The sequence below is a fragment of the Odocoileus virginianus genome, chromosome 24 (assembly GCF_023699985.2).
Source record: "Odocoileus virginianus isolate 20LAN1187 ecotype Illinois chromosome 24, Ovbor_1.2, whole genome shotgun sequence".
Classification (NCBI taxonomy): Eukaryota; Metazoa; Chordata; class Mammalia; order Artiodactyla; family Cervidae; genus Odocoileus; species Odocoileus virginianus.
Genome location: NC_069697.1, coordinates 47,085,264 through 47,107,055, shown reverse-complemented (window position 1 = coordinate 47,107,055; position 21,792 = coordinate 47,085,264). Strand labels below are relative to the sequence as shown.

The following is a 21,792-nucleotide window of genomic DNA, read 5'->3' as shown; positions in this document are numbered from 1 at the left end:
GATTATCTATTAAAATTAATTCAGAGACTTAATTTCTGAAATTTTAAGCCAATTAGAATATAAATAAACTACCTCTTAAATGCATGATGTAAATAATGTTTTCTAGTTATTTTAAAGTTTCTTTTTTCTTTTCTTTGTTCCTTACCTCATTTCTTTAGGAAAATAACATGTAAATTATATGAGGCAATAAAAAGTCTTGATTTTAGAACATCAGTTTACTGAAAAAATGTTTTAAAACTCATTATATGAAGATTTAAGTTTTAACTTCTGGACTCAAAACAAGTATTTCAGAGTCTTTACATTAGGTACTAGGTAAGGCAACCCACTCCAGTATTCTTGCCTGGATAATCCTATGGACAGAGAAACCTAGCAGGCTACAGTCCATGGGGTCACAAGAGTCAGGCACAACTTAGCAACTAAACCACCACCACCACCAAGGATTATCAAGGAGATAATTTGTAAAGAATCTCTGCTTCAAAAAGTTCATGATTTAATAGATTTTAATTTGCATAGTTTAAATTCACTAATACTTTAAAATGCTACATATTTTGGATATATGCCTTAAAATTGTATATGAGTAAATTTTTTTGTATAGCTGACACTTCTTACTGTACTGGATTGATTTTTTTCATTTATTTTTATTAGTTGGAGGCTAATTACTTTACAATATTGTAGTGGGTTTTGTCCTACCTTGACATGAATCAGCCATGGATTCACATGTATTCCCCATCCCGATTCCCCCTCCCACCTCTCTCTCTACCCGATCCCTCTGGGTCTTCCCAGTGCACCGGGCCCGAGCACTTGTCTCATGCATCCAACCTGGGCTGGTGATCTGTTTCACCCTAGATAATATACAGGATTGATTTTTTTTTTTAACTCTGTTATCTGTACTTTTGTGGTCATTAAACATTGGGGGGGGGGGGGGGTAAAGGGAATGGAAAATACCAGAATACAAAATATCTACATATATGTGTAAACTGGGTCACAGTTCCTTACCATAGGTCCTAGTTTTAAAAATTTGAAGATCTGTTCTCCATAGTGGCTGTACTAGTTTGCATTCCCACCAACAGTGTAAGAGGGTTCCCTTTTCTCCACACCCTCTCCAGCATTTATTGCTTGTAGACTTTTGGATAGCAGCCATCCTGACTGGCGTGTAATGGTACCTCATTGTGGTTTTGATTTGCATTTCTCTGATAATGAGTGATGTTGAGCATCTTTTCATGTGTTTGTTAGCCATCTGTATGTCTTCTTTGGAGAAATGTCTGTTTAGTTCTTTGGCCCATTTTTTCATTGGGTCATTTATTTTTCTGGAATTGAGCTTCAGGAGTTGCTTGTATATTTTTGAGATTAATTAATCCTTTGTCTGTTGCTTCATTTGCTATTATTTTCTCCCAATCTGAGGGCTGTCTTTTCACCTTACTTATAGTTTCCTTTGTTGTGCAAAAGCTTTTTAAGTTTTATTAGGTCCCATTTGTTTATTTATGCTTTTATTTCCAATATTCTGGGAGGTGGGTCATAGAGAATCCTGCTGTGATTTATGTCAGAGACTGTTTTGCCTATGTTCTCCTCTAGGAGTTTTATAGTTTCTGGTCTTACATTTAGATCTTTAATCCATTTTCAGTTTATTTTTGTGTATGGTGTTAGAAAGTGTTCTGGTTTCAGTCTTTTACAAGTGGTTGACCAGTTTTCCCAGCACCACTTGTTAAAGAGGTTGTCTTTTTTCCATTGTATATCCTTGCCTCCTTTGTCGAAGATGAGGTGTCCATGGGTTCGTGGATTTATCTCTAGGCTTTCTATTCTGTTCCATTGATCTATATTTCTGTCTTTGTTATCTGTATTAGAACATGTTTGCTTTCTAAGCGAAAAGTTTTGCAGAAATTAAAATTAAGTAAGGAATTTTAGACTTCATGGTTATAGTTACAGTAGTTAGCAATTACTGAGTACTTACTATGTTTTAGACACTTAATAGGAAATTTCATATTTAAACCTGAACATTACTGTACTCTCATCTTAAAGGTGATGACACCTAGGCTTAGAAAAATTTGGTAGTCTACGAAGATTCACCCTGGTACCAGGTGATAGAGCCAGTATTTTGACTCCTTAACTAGACCTTTTATATCAGAGTCTCACCTCTTAATTTCCTGCTTTACACAATCTGTACAAGTGTTAATTGGATTGATTTTGTTTTTCTAGAGCAAGTGAGTTTTGAAACAATAAAGAATTTGATAAGAAAGGAAATATGAGATGGATATTTTTTTCCCTGAATGTTTTTTCTCAATCTTGTCTCAAAAGGATCAAAATAGCTATGTGTATGAAATGTAGTATCAGCTCAGTTCAGTCACTTAGTCCTGTCCTACTCTTTGCAACCCCATGGACTGCAGCATGCCAGGCTTCCCTGTCCATCACCAACTCCTGGAGGTTGCTCAAACCCATGGCCATTGAGTCGGTGATGCCATCCAACTATCTCATCCTCTGTCGTCCTCTTCTCCTGCCTCATTTTTCCCAGCATCAGGGTCTTTCCCAGTGAGTCAGTTCTTCACATCAGGTGGCCAAAGTATTGGAGCTTCAGCTTCAGCATCAGTCCTTCCAATGACTATTCAGGACTGATTTCCTTTAGAATTGACTACAGTATACAAATTATACAAACAATTTAAAAATATAAGCACCTGTTTTTGGTTTTTACCAAATTAATAAAATGTTCCATTTCAGCTAATAATGCCTGCATTGATTTATAATAAAAATGATGACAGCCATAGGTAGGATCTAAGTAATTTACCATATTCAGGACTAAAATACTCTGCCTTTTAATATTTTTCTCCCTAAATTGATATATTTAGATATTGAAGATGTTTCAGTAAGAAAGATAAAATGTTTTTATTTATTCTCAGTATCACTGAAAATAACTTTTATTATAAAATTTGAAAAATGATTTGTTTTAAAATTTGTTTTTATAAAATTTATTAATAGAATTCCTTAACTTATTTAAAAAAGAAATGTTTGTCACAGTAATTTTGTTTTTTATGTTAATACTTTATCCTTTTCATTAACTGCCTAATATTGTCAGATTATTATGTATAGAAATATAAACATCTTCTCAATACCTTGACATTCTCACCCTGGTGATCTTGAGCTGCACTCAGACTCAATCACGAGTTCCATAAATAGACCCTAGGCTGACATTATCTACAACTGCACTTGCCATATATCATTCTAAGCAAACTGCTTTCTGACTCCCACTTCTGTTCCTATTCTCTCTCAAACTCACTAGATCAGACCTGTCACTCCCTTGATTCTGCTTCTGTGATGGTCTCTAATTACTTCTACATTTATAAATCCAGTGGTTGAAGTCTTCATTGTCTTAGTTCAGTTGCTCAGTCGTGTCTGACTCTCTGTGACCCCATGGACTGCAGCACACCAGGCTTTCTTGTCCTTCACCAACTCCAGGAGCTTGCTCAAACTCATGTCCATCGAGTCAGTGATGTCATCCAACCATCTCTTCCTGATGTCCCGTTCTCCTCCTGCCTTCAATCTTTCCCAGCATCAGGGTCTTTTCCAATGAGTCAGTTCTTCGCATCAGGTGGCCAAAGTATTGGAGTTTCAGCTTCAGCATCAGTCCTTCCAATGAATATTCAGGACTGATCTCCTTTAGGATGGACTGGTTGGATCTCCTTGCAGTCCACAGGACTCTCAAGAGTCTTCTCCAACACCACAGTTCAATAGCATCAATTCTTCAGTGCTCAGCTCTCTTTAGAGTCCAACTCTCACATCCATACATGACTACTGGAAAAACCATAGCTTTGACTAGACAGACCTTTTTTGGCAAAGTAATGTCTCTGCTTTTTAATATGCCATCTAGGTTGGTCATAACTTTTCTTCCAGGGAGCAAGCATCTTTTGATTTCATGGCTGCAGTCACCATCTACAGTGATTTTGGAGCCCAAGAAAATAAAGTCTTTCACTGTTTCCATTGTTTCCCCATCTATTTGCCATGAAGTGATGGGACCGGATGCCATGAATTCAGTTTTCTGAATGTTGAGTTTTAAGCCAACTTTTTCACTCTCCTCTTGCACTTTCATCAAGAGGCTCTTTAGTTCTTCACTCTCTGCCATAGGGATGGTATCATCTACATATCTGAGGTTATTGATATTTCTCCCAGCAATCTTGATTCCAGCTTGTGCTTCACCCAGTCCAGCATTGTGCATGATGTACTCTGCATATCTTAGCTTGCCAGCAAAAATTTACATACTTACTTACTTTTCCATCTAGAAGTATTTTCTCTTCACATGGCTGTCAGTGCACAAGTTCTCACTGGCTACAGCTTCTCAAAGTCATTTGTAAGATGCTCTTCATATTTCTGACCTCAAAACATCAGTGTGATATGCTTAGTCCTTGGATCTTCTTTCTTTTCCTTAATGTTTTACCCTGACTTTTAATCCTTTCTATATATTGATATATCTCCTACACAAATTCTCCCTTAATTCCAGTTTCAGCCATTCCATATCTTCATCTGTATCTGATGAAAATCTAAGGATAACACGTCTGAAACTAACCTTTCCTCTTCCCCCTAAAACCTACTACTCTGTTATTTTTCCCTGTCTGAGTAATCATCACTTGCACTCTTCTGATTGCTTAAGCTAAAACCCTTGGTATCATTCTGATTCCCTTGCATTTCTCACCTGCATAATCTAGCAACATAACTTCTAAGCATTCCTTAGAATCTGTTCTCAGTCTGATGGCTTAATGTTGCTTCCGCTGTTACCACCTTGTTTGAATTTCTGTAGTAGCCTAGTCCCCCATCCTTGACATTCTTTAGTTTGTTTTTTTTACTAGCAGTAAAAGTGAGCACTTAAAATGTCAACTGGCTCATGCCACTTCTCTACCCACAATGCCTCAGTGACTTCTCTTCTTAGTCAGATAAAGTAGAATGCCTTCATAACTACCTAGATTCTGTGTGATCCTGCAGTTAGTGCCTTGGCAGTCTCATTTTCACCTTGCTCATTCCACTTGAGGCTTCCCTCGTGGTTCAGTGGTAAAGAATCTGCCTACCAGTGCAGGAGATCTGTGTTCAATCACTGGGTGGGGACGATTCCCTGGAGAAGGAAGTGGTGGTCCACTCCAGTATTCTTTCCTGGGAAATCCCATAGACAGTGGAGCCTGGTGGGCTACAGTCCATGGAGTCACAAAGAGTCAGACACAACTTAGCAACTGAACAACAAAATTCCACTTCAGCTACATTGATGCACCTTAGTGTTCTAAAACATGCCAAATACATCCCCATCTCAGGGCCTTTGCGTTACCCTTCTCAAAATCAAAGCGGACATTTCCATATTACTTGTATATATTATGCATATAAATGTGTATGTATTAATAGGAAAAATGCCTAGAAGAAAAAATATCAAAATGGTAACAGTGGTTATCTCTAGGTGGACATTTTATTTGTATTTTATGTATTTTTGCAATGAGCAAGATTTATTTCTTCAATCAGGAAATAAGTATTCATTTTTATAGAAAGACTAAAATGACCTCCCTTCCTTGACTTCTTCCAGGAGCCTCCTTCCTAGGTGATTTTCTGTTTTTTGTACTGCTTACATGGGTGTATCCACTTTGGGAGTTCATCATTATATACTGATGATTTGTGCATTTTTAAGAGAACGTGTATTGTTAGACTTAGTATTTTACAGATAATGTTTTGTCCAAAATTAATCAAGTATTCTAAAAGTTAGGAGTATTTTATATTTCTTCATATGTTATAAAATATTTTAAGTGTAATTTTCTTGAATCTAAGTTAGGTGAGTTATTGACAAGGTTTAAAAATACTTTAAAGATTCATCTAAATATGGTACCAAAACTTAATAACTCTCAAACATGTAGAGACTCCTATATCTTACTTTACAGCAGATAAACTGCTCTAGGTTTTTAAAAAAGACTTCTCCCACTCAGGTAATTGGTTTAGAAATAAGGAAGATACATGGTTTTACCTTGGAATCAAGAGATTTTGACCAACCTCTCTTCAAAGACGGCACTTTTTTGTGTGTCTCCATATTCTGTTTAGTTTCAGTTAGCTATTTAAACTGTAAATTATATTCAGCTTAATATAAATTATTCTTAAATTGGTTTTGTTGTAACAAAATTTCATCCTGTGGCATCTCTGAATCATTCTTTAATTTCTAACACCAACATATTATCAGAAAATACATTAATTTTATAATATGTAATAAGTTAAAGTGCATCCTATATAATGTAAACGATATTTTAGTATTATGTGATTGAACTCATACCTTTGAGATATTAATTTCCCCAAGTAATTATCTGTCAAGAGTTACAATTATCATTTTGTTCCTGAAAAGTATACCCAGTCTCAAAAACTTGATTGTGTTATATATTTCCTACATATTTGTTTATCTTCTCTTGTTATTATTATCAGTTTTTTAAATTTAGGATTTTTATGCTAGTGAGCACTTATCTCTGTGTGTACATTATTAAATATTTATTATATTTGCATATCTTTCCTCCTTAAATTTAGATACAATTGAAAAGGAAATAAGAAAAATCTTCAATATTCCAGATGAAAAGGAGACCAGATTGTGGAACAAATACATGAGTAATACATTTGAACCACTGAATAAACCAGACAGCACCATTCAGGATGCTGGTTTATACCAAGGACAGGTATTGTTTAGCAATACTGTTTATTTTATGCATACTATACATGTAGCTTTTGAGACTCATAAATTTTATGGCTATCCTGACAATCTACAATGGGTTCTGCTATCTCTGATTTCCTCTTTCTAACTCAACTGTTCTCTGTCCCTGCTGGTCACTAATTATACACTAATTATAACCTCTTCTCTCCTTGAGCTTGAGAATAACCTGCTTTTTAAAAATAAATTATTTTCCATTGACAAATAACTAACATAATAGGGATCAGCATACTTTTTGTAAAAGATGAAGTAATAAATATTTTTGTTTCAGCGGTCTATATGATCTCTGTCATGACCACAACTTTGCCATTGTAGTAGCAAGAAAGTAATGGTAAACAGTAGTGGAAAATGGATATGGCTGTGTTCTAATAGTCTTTATTCTCAAAAGCAGTCAGTGAGCTAAGTGAATTGTAGTTTGCCAATCCCTGTTAGAAGGGGTCAGCCCCCAGTTTGGTCTTTCCTTATGATATAATCCAAACAAATGAGAGACTTTCTTTATGATGTAATCCAAACAAATGAATGTGTTGAGAAATTAAGATTTCTAAACACAATCAGCAAGTCTTACTGATTCTTCCTTCCAGCTCTCTAATTAATCTCTATTCCATTCCCAGCCCTTTCAGTAATGTTTTAACAAACCCCTCTGCTTCCAGTCTGTTCATGTCCACTCTCAATCTTCCATATTTCTGCCAGAATACCCTTTCTAAAATGTAAACATTATTTCCTTTCCACTAGTCTTTCCTGGCTCCTTAACAATTGTCGAAAAAGTCCCAGCACCTTAACATAGCATGCAAGTCACAGTTTACCTTTTACCTTATTCTTCTAGCGTCTTTTGATTAATCTTGCCTTTTGATTTGCATTCCTAACAAAACCTAACTGAACTACTTATAGCCCTTAAGCCTACTGTGGTGTTCCACTCTTGTTCTTTGACATGTATTGTTTCATCTGCCCATTGTACCCTTGTCCCCAGTCCCTGTATTCATCCAGAAGAAAATTCTTTTTAAACATCCAAATATTGAAATGAAGCTTCCCATCCTATCATGTAATCTAACCAGATCAGATTATCCATCCTTCCCATTCCAATGTCAGGTCATTTCTTCAGCCTTTCATGATCTGTTTATTTCAGTATCTAACTGAGGCATGGGATTTTTTTTACTTTGGAGAAAAACTTTATCCCTTAACTTCCATAATGATTTATGTGTATGTCTTGTATCATTCATTGTGTACTTTGCTGTGCTTAGTTGATTGTCATGTCTGACTCTTAATGACCCCATGGACTGTAGCCTTCCAGGCTCCTCTGTCCATGAGGATTCTCCAGGCAAGCATACTGGAGTGGGTTGCCGTTCCCTCCTCCAGGGGACCTTCCCGACCCAGGGATGGACCCCAGGTCTCTCACACTGCAGGCGGATTCTTAGTGTCTGAGCCAGCGGGGAACCTTGTATCCTTCACTGTGTACTTCAGTTAGGTAACTGAAGTATATACTTATCCAGCTCCCTGGCTAAACGATGAAGTCCTTGTTTTGGTTGGATTTTGTGTCCTAAATAGGACCTATATTTTAGTACCTAACACAGAGCCTGCTGCTCCAATATATGGGAAGCTTTTGCTTTGTTCTGTTAATTTAAAATTGATATTGATATGTGATGGAAATTGTTCCTACTATAATCAAATATTGTCCTGAGCTGTAAAACAGTGATTTTCACACTTATTTTAGCCATTATATTCTTAAGTAAAATCTTACAAAATATGTATTCCAATTAAAAGGAGTTATCCAGTTGAAGCTGATTGAGACATTTGGAACTACTAGGCAGCACTCCCTTCCTTAGCCATCCAACTCCTCTTTCTCTCTTCCAGTAGAAAGAGGTTACCATCCATCAGGCCATTAGGTAGCTCCAGGGAGTACAGTTTAAAACATGTAGGATTATTTCTTTAAATCTTTTCAGTAATTGATTCTGTGTAATGGCTATAATTCTCCTTGTCATGTATATTAGACTGAGGCTTAGAGAATTTAAGTAATTTGATATTCTTGATAGGAATGCATTTATCAGAATGAAGATAACTGAATTATTTTAATAAGAAGACTAAATATCTTATTAAACATTCTTATAGAATATCTTTAGAGACATTTGATCTTTTGAAATAGAAATGGTTCAGAGAAAATGCATGAAATTTTCTAGATTTTGTACCAGTTATTTTCTGAATGGTGATGAATGAACTGAACACTATCTTAGACTTAAAAGAATTTTTTTTACTGAAATAGAAAGTATCCTCATTAGAAAGTGAAACAAAGATACATTATTGAAGAGTTTGCCTCTCAAAATAGGTAGTCTTTACCTCTCTTTCTAGTATGTGTATGTTCAGTTTAATTAAATCTTAAAATCTTTTAAAAATATTTTCATTTTGAGTTAAGATTTTAACCATGAACTTTATTCAGAAAATGATACATTTGAGTAAAGAAATGAGTTTTGGCATTTCTGATGGCATTCAACGTTAAATGTAAAGACAAAAGGGGTTTAAAATACAAATACTGCTTGGGATTAAAGGTTACAGTTAAGCTTTAAATATTCTTTTGATTGTTCAGCTTTAGGATCTTCCTTTAAAAAACAAACCATAAGCAAAGATATTAAATGTATACCTTTGACATTTTCTATAGCTAAACTCTTTTGCTTTATAGCTGATTTAAGTGTTGCTAGAGACAAAGTTTATGTGTATATGTTTTTTAATAAAAAGTACAATTTTTGCTTAGATGTCTATACAGTTAAAAGTTGTAGCACAGGAAATCCTTTCTTCAGAAGTTAAAAATTACTCAGCAAACTCAGTTTTATAAACATGTAAAACTATGTAAATACATGACTGTATCATCTTAGAGCAGAAATTGATCATAATGGTTAATTGCCAGTGGTAGGTAGGGAGAGGAATATGATCAGGGAGGTGTCAGGATGGCAGATATACAGTGCACTATTCTTAATATATTAACTGTATTTCATGTGTGTTTTGGGAGTTTGTTTCTTGTTTTCTGGTCAAGCTGTGTGGCTTGCAGGATCTTAGTTCCCCACCCAGGGATCGAGTATGTGCTCCCTGCACCAAGGGCATGGAGTCTCAAGCACTGGACCATCAGGGAAGTTCCTCACATGTGCTTTTTGTTTGTAAGAAATAATTAAGTTTTTACAGATAACTTTTTTAAAGGTAACTTTGGCTTCCCAGATAGTTCAGTGGGTAAAGAATCTGCTTGCAATGCAGGAGACAGGAAATGTGAGTTCGATCTCTGGGTTGGGAAGATCCCCTGGAGGAGGAAATGGAAACCCACTCCAGTATTTTTGCCTGGAAAATCCCATGGACAGAGGAGCCTAGTGGGATACAGTTCATTGGTCACAAAGGGTCGGACACAACTGAGCAACTAACACACCACACACAAAGATAACATTAGTGTTTTATTTAGCATATTTTATCAACATGGTTCCATGAATTTTTTAAATCAATATTTCATTTGTATATGTGTTCTGAATCATGCTCACATTTTTACATGGTTAAGATCCAAATGCCAACTTAGAAATTACCTGAAACATATAGTCCACAAAAATATATTACTAAGTATACATACATCCCCTTCTGATTCATGTTGTTATACTGCAGAAACCAGCACAGCATTGGTAAAGCAATTATCCCCCAAATAAAATTTTTTTAAAAAATTATTTTATCAATAAAGAAGTATATTACTAAGAATATATAGAACAGGTAACAAAATTGCAACTTTAAGAAAAGAGTTAGTAAAAATGAATATGTAGTGTAGAATATATGCAAATTTTTAATGCCTTGAATTTGCTTCCAGGCGTGTTTTCTATATTATAGTTTTCCTGTGGAAATTTAGATACTGACTTGTAGAGATCACTTATTTCTTTTGTTAATTATTTTGGTTTTTCTTCTTTGCACAGACTCACCCCTACTAAAAACTAGAAGAGAGCCTTCTTTTTTATATTGGAAGATAATGAAAAAAGATTCTGGGATTTTACTTTAAAATATAGTCCACCTCAGCCTGTACCTTTCATTTGTTAGAGGTGATTTGTGTCTACCCTAACTGTGCTGTAATAGAGAACTGCAGTCTGATTCTCATACATGATTTTGTCATTTATATCTTAAAAGATTTTCTAATTTATTCAACGATAATGTAAATAAGGACAAATTTCTTTCTTTTTTTTTTTAAATTTATTTATTTTAGTTGGAGGCTAATTACTTTACAGTATTGTAGTGATTCTTGCCGTACACTGACATGACTCAGCCACAGGCATACGTGTGTCCCCATCCTGAAGCCCCTCCCCCCTCCCACCCCATCCCACCCCTCAGGGTCATCCCAGTGCACCAGCCCTGAGCGCCTGTCTCATGCATCCAACCTGGGCTGGCGACCTGTTTCACATATTGCTATATACATGTTTCAGTGCTATTCTCTCAGATCAAAGCCCCAGACAAGTCATATATAATCTGTAATTTGGAACTGTCTTTGTCTCTGTTACTCAGTATTTGCATAACAATAGTTGACTGAGGTCATACATCAGTATGTTTAGCAACTATAAGCATTTATTGAGCATCTGTTTTTTGCACAGTACTTTTACAAGCAACAAATAGAAAACATACTCCCCAAATTCAAAGAACTTCTAACTACTTGGTTTAAACTTTTTTAATGCTTTAAGTCATAAAACCAATGATTTTCCTTGTAGTTTGTTACCTTCTTTCTTTCTGTCATTGCCGACATCTTGTATTCAAGGTCTCTCTATCTCCCTTTACCTGCTTTGAAATCAAAACGCAAATACCTCTGCACCTTGTCTGCCGTGTCCTATAAGTCACTGCAGAGTTGCTTTAGTTATTTAGCGTATAGAGCTGATCTTCTTAAGCCATTTTAACTTCCGCGTTAAGGAAAAACACTCTGTTATTGTCTTATTTGCAGGTGTTAGTGATAGAACAGAAAAATGAAGATGGAACATGGCCAAGGGGTCCGTCTACTCCTAAGTAAGTGCTGTCACCTTTTGTGGCTTAATACATGATTTTGAAGCTTTGATTTCAGATAATACAGAATGATAGAAGAACCTAATTATGTATTGCGAATATATTTAACTTTTTAATATTTTAGTATTTTATTCTCAGTATAGGAGTTGTCTAAATTTGCACTTAAATTAATATGCTGTAATTTAAAAGCTTTCCAATACTAATTTCTTTTAAAATAATGTATAAATGTTATAAATGTAATGGTGCACTAATACAATCAAATCACTATTTAAACATTTTGTTTAATATTTTTCATGCTTTTTGTGATTTTTTTAAAGTGTGTGTTAAAAGAATATTCTTTATCAAAATGAATCAGATATGAAAGTAATACTTTTTATTTATTTAAATAAATCTAGTATAAAAGCACAAGTAGAGTCAGAGGAGTTTAAGTATTTTGATGGTAAATGGGCAATGAAAAAATTAGAAATCTTCTATTATTTTTAATTATGGTAAGAAAACATAACTTGATATCTGTCTGCCCGCTTAACAAAGTTTTAAGTGTGTGCACTTGCAGTATTGTTAACTGTAGGTACATTGTTCCACAGAAGATCTCTAGAATGTATTCATCGTGTAGCAATCTTTATTCCTGTTGAACAGTAATTCCTCATTTCTCCCTTCTTCAGCCCCTGGGAATCACCATTCTACTCTGTGTTTCTATGAGTTTGACTAGTTTGCATAGCCTCATATAAGTGAAATCACACAGTATTGTCTCTCTGTGAATTGTCTTACTTTACCAGACATACTATCCTCAGTCATATGGGCTTTTCGCTTCTCGAAAAAATCTAGCCTTTGATAGCTTTCATGAAGTGAAATAGTTATCTCTATATTGTATAGCCTGCTTATATTATCCTTTGCAAAATTTCCATTCCTCTGATTTTTGCATTATTAACAAAGCCATTGGGCTGGATGTCTGTAGGAACAAGATCATTTTTTGCAGGGCTTAATAGTAACACGGGCTTCCCTGGTGGCTCAGTGGTAAAGCATCTGCCTGCCAATGCAGGACGCATGGGTTTGATTCCTGGGTTGGGAAGATCCTCTAGAGAAGAAAATGGCAACCCACTCTAATATTCTTCCCTGGATAATCCCGTGGACAGAGAAGGCCTGGTGAGGCTATAGACCATGGTGCCACAAAGAATCAGAGGCGACGCAGCAACTAACCCACCACCAAGCATACTGTCCCTTAGGTTCATCCTTGTTATCAAATATGGCATGATTTTGTTCCTTTTTCAAGGCTGAATAAAAAGTCCCTTGTATATTTTCTTTACCCATTTACCCATCAAGAAGCGTTCAGGTTGTTTTCATCATCTGGGCTGTTTTAAATTACACTGCAGTGAGCTTGGGAGTGCAGATGCCTCTGCAAGATGCTGATTTCATTTCCTTTGTGTGTGTACCCAGAAGTGAGATTTCTGGATCATGTGATAGTTCTAGTTCTAATTTTTTGAGGAGCCTGCTTGCTGTTTTCGTAGTACCTATACGATTTTACACTGCAGCAGTTCACAAGGGTTCCAGTTTCCCCACATCCTTGCTGGCTCTCGTTTTCTTTTGTTCTTTTGGTAATAAACATTCAGACAGGTGTGAGGTGGTATCTCATTGTGGTCTGATTTGCATTTCCTAATGATTTCTGATATAGAGCATCTTTTAAACATTCTTATTACCTGTTTGTATGCCTTCTTTGCAGAAATGTCTGTTCAAACAAGCCCTAGGCCCATTTATTAATCTGGTTATTTGAGGGTTTTGCTGTTGAATTGTAATAAGTTTCTTATATATTGATATTTTGGATATTAACCTCTTATCAGATATGTTGTTTAAAGATTTAAAAACAAGACCTGAATCTATAAAGCATGACGTTGGTCTCGGCAGTGATATATTGAATATGACAGCAAAAGCACTAGCAACAAAAGCAATAATAGACAAAAGGGATTACATCAAACTAAAGTTTCCACACAGTAACAGAAACAATCAACAGAGTGAAAAGGTAGCATGCTGCATGGCAGAGTATTTTTACGGGTTTTAGGATTTTCAGATCCACATTTCATTATCACAAACACTTAGGGCTAGTTGTATTTCATTATTTCGACTTTGTAGACTTTTGAGAAGTAATGTGTGTCACATGTGCTACTTAACTATTTTACTATTTCTGTAACGTCCAGGGAGACTCTCATAGTTAACCACATTAGTATTCATCAAGTATTCACACTAAGTAGGATAAATAAGGAGTATAAATAGCTCATATCAGTTTAGGTTAGATTGCCCTTAAGTGAATCATGGAGAATTTTTTAAGTTTTCAAAGCTTTTGGAATTTCAGATTTTCTGATGAAAGATTGTGAATTTGTGTTTTGAAATCCTTAAAATAACGATTCTTAAATTTATAATAATTTAGTCATTGTTAACCTAGCTAATAAAAGAGAACAGCCTGCCACTTAATTTCCTTCAGAACTAAAATATACCTTTAGTGAGTTATTCTCTGTCCTTTTTATCTTCTGTGAAGTTTATTTAAATTTTTTGTGGGAATATGCCCAAGTATATTAATTATATTTTATTTTTACTCCACTTAGTTGGATGTAATACAAGAGTAGAAATTATTTTAGGAAGATGCAAAAGATCACATGGTAGAATCATGTAGACTTCTTGATGTGTTTAGTTTTTAAAAGTTAGGAATATTTGTGAATATTCACATTTAGTGTTTAGATCAGAGCTACTATTTTTTTTCCCTAGCTTATCTTTAGATAGTTGTATATTTGTTACAGCTTTAAATAACTTTTGAAGTTACAGAATTGCTTGTGGGTTAATGTAAAAGTCCCATGAATTTCAAAGATTGAGAGACCTTTTCAACTTAAAATTACTGATACTCACCTAAGAGGTAAAACTATATATTAATATTTTCTTTTATTATCTTCATTCCTATCTGTTAGCACAGTACCAGTTTTATTTAAACAGCTATAGTTACTTGCTTCTGTAAGAGAAAACATTGTTTATTATATAATGCTTTACACACTATACACATACAGTAAATATTGGTAAGTGAAGGTACTATTCCTGAGATACACACAGAAGTACAGTTGAGTCCCATTCTTTACTGAATGAACCAGCTTTATAGGAAACCCAAATATTAAAACATGAAAAGTTTAAGTATTTGTTCACTATAAAATGTGAGAAATACATTATAGCAGTATGTCATAAATTGCCAAATGATAGTTTATTATTACTTAATATTATTGTATTAAAAATACAAATAAATTTTTTAATTAGCATCTAGTATATGAAAAGACTCTAAAAAAAACAGGAATAAAAGGGAACTGTCCTAACTTGATAAAGCCTATAAGTCTAAAATCCATAGCAAACATGTAATTGAGAATTTTTTAATCCAAACTAAATAAGATTAGAAATTTTAAAAAGAAATAAAATACACTATTTGCACATAATAATATTGTCTTCATAAAATCCAGAAACAGGAGACTAGAACTAAGAGAATTCAACAATACTGTATAATATAAAATTAATTAGCAGGTGTTTTCCATACCCATAGTTCAGTACTCTTTAGCTCAGCTGGTAAAGAATCCACCTGCAGTGCCCAAGACCCCGGTTCTATTCCTGGGTCGGAAAATTTCGCTGGAGAAGGCATAGGCTGCCCCCTCCAGCATTCGTGGGCTTCTGTGCTGGCTCTGATGGTAAAGAACCCACCTGCAATACGGGAAGACCTGGGTTCGATCCATGGGTTGGGAAGATCCCCTGGAGGAGGGCATGGCAACCCACTCCAGTGTTCTTGCCTGCCTTGAAGAAGCCCCATAGACAGAGAAGCCTGGCAGGCTACAGTCCCTGGGGTCGTAAAGAGTCTAGACGTGACTGAGCAACTATCACAACATATAATAAGTATTTTTATCTTTATAGGCCATAGGGTCTCTGATATAACTATATCTGCTATAACTATAACTGCTGATAATAGCTTAAAAGTAGCAGTAGACATTGTATAAACATATGGAGGTGGTGTGTTGCAGTAAAACTTTGTTTAAAAAAAATGTGGATTTGTCTTGTGAGCCATAGATTCCTGACCATGATATATAACATTAGTAACCCACTTTAATAAGATAATTTGGATAGTATCTGTGACTTAGGGATCACAGAACATAGTGTGAAAATTAATGTGTTTGATTACATTAAATATTTCTGTTAAAGGAACCATATACAAAGTTAAAAGTCAAATGTTGGTTTTAGAAAATCTAAAACCTACAAGGGAATAATACTACAGTGTGTAAAGAACTGCTGTGAATTAACAGAAACAAAACAAATAACCTTTTATAAAGTAAAAGATAAAAAAATGTAAAGAAGGGGACGCCCAAGCCCTGACAGGTAGTGAGGTGGTATACGAGCTCTCTTGTAAAATTAAAGCATGAGATACAACCTAATAGCCATCAGAATGACAAAAACCTAAAAGGGTGCTAATCGGAAGTGTTTGGAGAGTTGAGGAGACGACTTAGGTACTGATGGTGGAAGTACAAACTAGTACCATTCTGTAAATGAGTCAGTGTTGAATTAAATTAGGAATGCTTAGTGCCTCTGACCCAGCCCTCAGTGGAAGTTCTTACACAGGTCAACTGAATGTATTATGTAGTCTTTGTAGCTGCATTGTTTGTGATGGTGGGGATTTGAAGGCAGCCTCGCTAAGTATCTTTTTCTGGTAGAATGAGTAAGAAAAATGATGGTGATGTACTGTGGAATGCCAGTGCAATAGGTAGAAGTAACAGTGGTGAGATCTTTAAAACTGAATAAACTTTAAAACATACAGTTAAGAGAAAAAAATAAAAATGAAATGAAATTTAACTTAGTATCATTTAGGTGAACTTGGAACAGAACATACTATATAAAATTATAATATTGAAGAACATTGAGAAGGTACCTGAAGTGGAGGAAAATAGTACAGATTATGGGAAAAAAAAGTTTGAGGAATTATCATTTACAGTTGAAGTAAAGATGCAAATTCCTTTTTTCTGGATAAATGCCAGCTTTTTTTAAAAAGTGAAATTCTGTGTATTCATTGAGGTTATTATTATTATAACCACATGTGACTTAGACAAATTCAACTGTAGCAGAAGGCATGTAATTTTAAGGTCCTCAAAAAAGAAACTTCAAGATATTAAAATACAGAACAGCTGTAACACTTAGAATTGTCATCATATCTGTCAGGAGACAACCCTTGGTCCTCAGCATGGTATGAAGATGCTAGTTTTAATAACCACCACTAGTCTGGGATCTGTCCAGTGCTCATACTGCTTCTCAAATAGATATTTCCTGCCTAGAGTGTCAAAAGCCAAGGAAAAAATCATTAAAAGCTGTAATATGGTGATGAAAGGAAGAGTCACCTGTTGAGTTTGTTAAAACACTGTTACCTAAGCCCCATCATTTGAGTTTCTGATTCAGTAGATCTGGGTCGGGCTTGTGAATTTGCATTTCTCATAATAAGCTCATAGCTGATTCTAATGCTGTTGATCTGTCACACTTTGAGAAATTCTGTAGATAATGTTTCTTAGTATGTATTGTGTGAACCACTATAGACAGAAGTTTCCACAGTCCTCCCCACCAGACCAGCGGAGTATAAATCTTTATGAGGGGACTCAGGAATCTGAATTTTAGGTGCTGCTTATGAAAAAGAAAATACAAGAACACCACTACAGAGAAAGCATGTTAATATCTGTCTTGACTTTTCTATACTACTGAAAACTAACTGTTCTGAAGGACCTAAAAATCATACTACGCCCATTTCTATCAGAATGGAGACAATATATCCTCACCCGAGGAACTGCTAAATACAAAAGCCATATTAAGCATAAAATATAATTTTGTTTAAAACATGGTAGTCCTGTTTATAAAAATGTATTAACATATGACAACCCAAAATCTAATTGGAAATCTTAAGAACCTACCTAAAAATTATTCAGAAGTTTTCTGTTTTTATCTATTCAGATTTTTCTGCTAGATCAGTTTATAATTTTATTTTTTCATCTTTATATTCATGCTATATTTTTTAAAAATTGAAATGCTTATTATTTTCCAGAACTTGGATTTCTAATCTAGTTCTTAAGTATCTAATTTCTTAAAACTGCTCAAAAGCACAGTATTTTCTAATAATATTTTATGAAAGCTTCAACCATTGTAATGTTTTTTCTGTTGTGTTAAATTTGACTATCTTTCCAAAAATGTTGTCATTGGGTAGATAGTCTAATTATTCAATTGGAGGTGTGTAGCTAGTTACAGCTTCTATTTTTAAAAAATTATTTTAAAGTAGAGTAATTGTAGAATCCTGTGTGTTCCTAAAGAGAGGAGAAATCTAATCAATAGATTGATTACCCCTTACTCTTCAGAAAATTTGTTTAATATTAACACCTTATCCCTTAGTTAGAAGCAGTATAACTTGATTAATTAACTAAATTGTACTGTTACTTTTTTCTGTATGGTTTCATTTAGGTATAATTGTCTCAAAGAGTGCTTTTGACAGTACTAATGTTTTAGAAATTAAAATATCCATATTTTGCTGTTTTTCTAAAATAAGTAAAAATTCTTGTAAAGGTAGCATGAGAAGTTGTTTTAATTCAGACATTTTTATTAATTGCTCAAAAATACTGACAAGAGATGTGTAATTAGGAATCTGTTGAAAAAAATAAGGGTCATTGATGACTGAAGAGGCAGTTTTTATAAGCTAGAAAACATTTGGAGAAGAATCTAAAATCAACCAGGTAAGACATGACAGGCTAAAATAAATCAAATAGAAAACTAAGCCAGTAGTTCTTAACTCAGATGTTGGCCCTCTGCCATCTGTGTTCTGATTAGCAGAATTCCAAGTTGGTGACTGAGCACTAAGTATAAACTTCATCTTATAGTGGTATGTTAATATTTTTACAACCCTCTGTCCCTGGATGCTGTGCTCGGAGAGAGGAAACATTTTATAAATAAAACCACTGCGTACTACTTTTTATTTAGGATAAATAATAAACATCTAGGTGACTGTAATAATTGTTTTTGTTTTTTTTACACCAGCTGTTTTGATTTTGTATCTGTTTAAATATAGATAGAAAAGCCTAGCATATATTTTTTTAGGACTTTTTAGGTGGAATATTTTGTCAGATACCATATAGAGCAGTCAAAATGAGAAGCAAAAATTAAGTTATGTGATGCAACTTATATGTAAATTTTCTTAAGTTCTCTTTTGTGTAAGTATTTAACATGCCGCCTGACATGAAAGGAGACACAAGGCAAATGCCTGTTGAATTGAACTAATCTGTATCTCACAGCAGTCAAGGTGCTTGATTTTTCAAGAGATTAAAATTTTTCATTTTCTCTAAGAACTTAGTTTAGGATGATTGTTAGAAATTGGGAAAGTTAAGATCAGTCTTGTTTTTCTTAACAATTTTTGTTTTTTAATGTTAAATTTTTAAAATTTGGGTTTTATGTCATGTTTGAAATAAAAATTTTAAATTAGATATGTCAGTATTCAGGCTTAATTTCTCTATGTTTTCATTGCTCAATATATATTTAGATTTCCATGTATGTTGAATATTTAGGTAAAGCTATGTTTTTCTGTTCAGGTAAGAATTTCAGCTTGGTTTGAATTCAGCTTTTAGCTGAAACACTGGGAACAGGGGAATTAAAATACTGCATTCAGTTGTCAGGGGTGAAGTTTAATTTTCTCGCTTCATGAAATCAACTCAGCTGCTCTATTGTTTTACTTTTTTCTGTCTTGTTAAGAGATGATTCAGTGTCTTACATTACACTTAGCCCTAACTGGACAAAATGAGTTTAATGCTAGATAACTGGCTTAGCATCTAGTTTGTGCATAATATTCTAAGCATTTTTTTTCACTCATCTCTTTAGAAAGCTATTAGTGCAAAGTTGCTAATAAGCAGTGTGATTTTCAAATTATATCAAAGAAAGAGTTAGTGTTTGGGCTATAATCCACAGATTGACTAATCAACCCCTAAATTAATTCCACAAATATTAGCTAGATTGGGCTTTGTGTAATCTAGGTCAGAAGTTGGAATCACAGTAGATAAGTGATCTGTTAACAATAATGTCTGTATCAGGATTTTAAGTTTTTTCAAACTTTTCTATTTACCTGTGGACCACATCCATCCAGCTCTGATCTCTATGCTCTTTAAGAGCAAGCTCTCTACCAATGGATTTATCCGAGTGTTTCCTTGACCTTGCTTTTCCTTCATTATCGATTCAGTCCTGTGTATATAAATGCCTTGCATACTGCCACACGTATAGTAGACACTAGTTAACATTAGTTTGTGCTTTTGTTTCTTTTCCAGTATCATTTTCCAAGCTAACCTGTAGATACATATAAACAAATCTCTCCCATCTTTAAAAACAAGACCATCAATTTCCTCTGAATATCATTTAGTTTTTCTCCCTTTGATAGCCAACTTCTTTAAAAAGGCAGTGCTTACTATTCCTTATCACGTATTCAGGATTTAGCAGATTCCTTATTGAACTTTTTAAAAACCTAATTTATTTGATGTCTCTCTTTAATACTTCTTTTTGATAACTATCTCCTAAAGAAGTTCTCTTATTTTGAAACCATTATACCAGTGTTTCAGGACTCTGACCAGTCCTCTGACTCGTCTCCAGGGCTGCCTGCCTGTTTTTGCACATTTCATACTGCACAACTCCGGGGACATCATTCACACTATAATCTATAAAAGGCCGTCTTTGGCACTGTGCAGTTTTACCTACCATTGTCTTTGTACTATTGGTGCAAATATCTACCCAGAGAAGGAGGTCAGACAATGTTTAAATAACATGTTGGTGTTTTTGTGAAAATAGTTTTGACCTCATGGACTGCTGCCTGGAAAGGATCTTGTAGCCTGCTCAGTGTCCATGGATTGCACTTTGAGAACTGTTTTCTGAATCTCCAAGACATGTTGCTTGTGCCCACTCCACTGTCGTTGTTCTTATAGTCTCCTAAATGCTCTTCCAGTCTTCAGTCTCTTTCTGTTCCTCAAGAGTTAACTTTCTAGAATACAAATTGACTATGTTGATACTCTTAAAATCTTTCAACATGCCACAGCACAATTGGATAAAATCCAAATTCCTTCAGAGGACATAAGAGGTTCTTTATTATCATACCTGCCTTACTAACTTCTGTTTCTAACACCGTATACTTCCTATTCTTTCAGTTAATTGATAATTCCCTAAATGCATCATGATTTCTGTAGCCCCACACATTTTCACATACTGTTCTTTCCTCCTAGAATACTCTTATGTTCCAGTGTCCACCTACCCTTCCAGCTGTGCACAGTTTAAAATTACTTCATGTTACTACCCACAAAGTTTGACTTTGTTATAGTTTTAAGATTTGGTTTCGAACTGACACTGTTTTGTAGGTTGCTTGTTTCATTTGTCCATTAGATTATGAGCTATTTGAGATCAGGAACTTTATCTGTCTTTGTGTTGCTAGACTTAACAGGGGCAAGAAATCCAATACTGTCTTGGAGTAGAGTTGCTAATGAATAGTAGAAACGCACAGATGGGCAGAAAAAAACGTTACACACACACACACACACATACAGAGACACACACACACACTCCCCACCCGCATATGGGTTTCCCTGGTAGCTCAGCTGGTAGCGAATCTGCCTGTAATGCAGGAGACCCTGGTTCAATTCCTGGGTCAGGAAGCTCCCCTGGAGAAGGGATAGGCTACCCACTCCACTATTTTGGGGCTTCCCTGGTGGGTCAGATGATAAAGAATCTTCCTCCAATGTGGAGGACCTGGATTGAATCCCTGGATTCAGAAAATCCTCTGGAGAAGGGCATGGCACCCCACTCCAGTATTCTTGCCCAGAGAATCCCCGTGGACAGAGGATCCTGGCAGGCTACAGTCTATGGGGTTGCAAACAGTTGGACACGACTGAGCGCCTAAGCACAGCACGTATATATACCATATATATAAGTATATGTATGTGTGTGTGTGTATATATATATATATATATATAGGCATTTCACATGATATATGACTGTAGCCATATATAATAAATATGTTATAATAAAATCTTTATTTTCATAAG

At 34.9% G+C, this 21,792-nt stretch overlaps 1 protein-coding gene across 6 annotated transcripts in view; it reads left to right on the top strand.

Annotated features, from left to right (window-relative positions):
* USP15 (ubiquitin specific peptidase 15) overlaps window positions 1-21,792 on the top strand; it is a 133,254-nt gene that overhangs the window by 51,736 nt on the left and 59,726 nt on the right. For all 6 annotated transcript variants that reach the window (XR_011483315.1, XM_070454673.1, XM_070454672.1 and 3 more), the window contains exons 5-6: window positions 6,523-6,668; window positions 11,634-11,695. Coding sequence is in view for 5 of the 6 variants with exons in the window: in XM_070454673.1 (XP_070310774.1) it covers window positions 6,523-6,668; window positions 11,634-11,695 (208 nt within the window). In the remaining variant the exon portion in view is untranslated. The remainder of the gene's footprint in view (window positions 1-6,522; window positions 6,669-11,633; window positions 11,696-21,792) is intronic.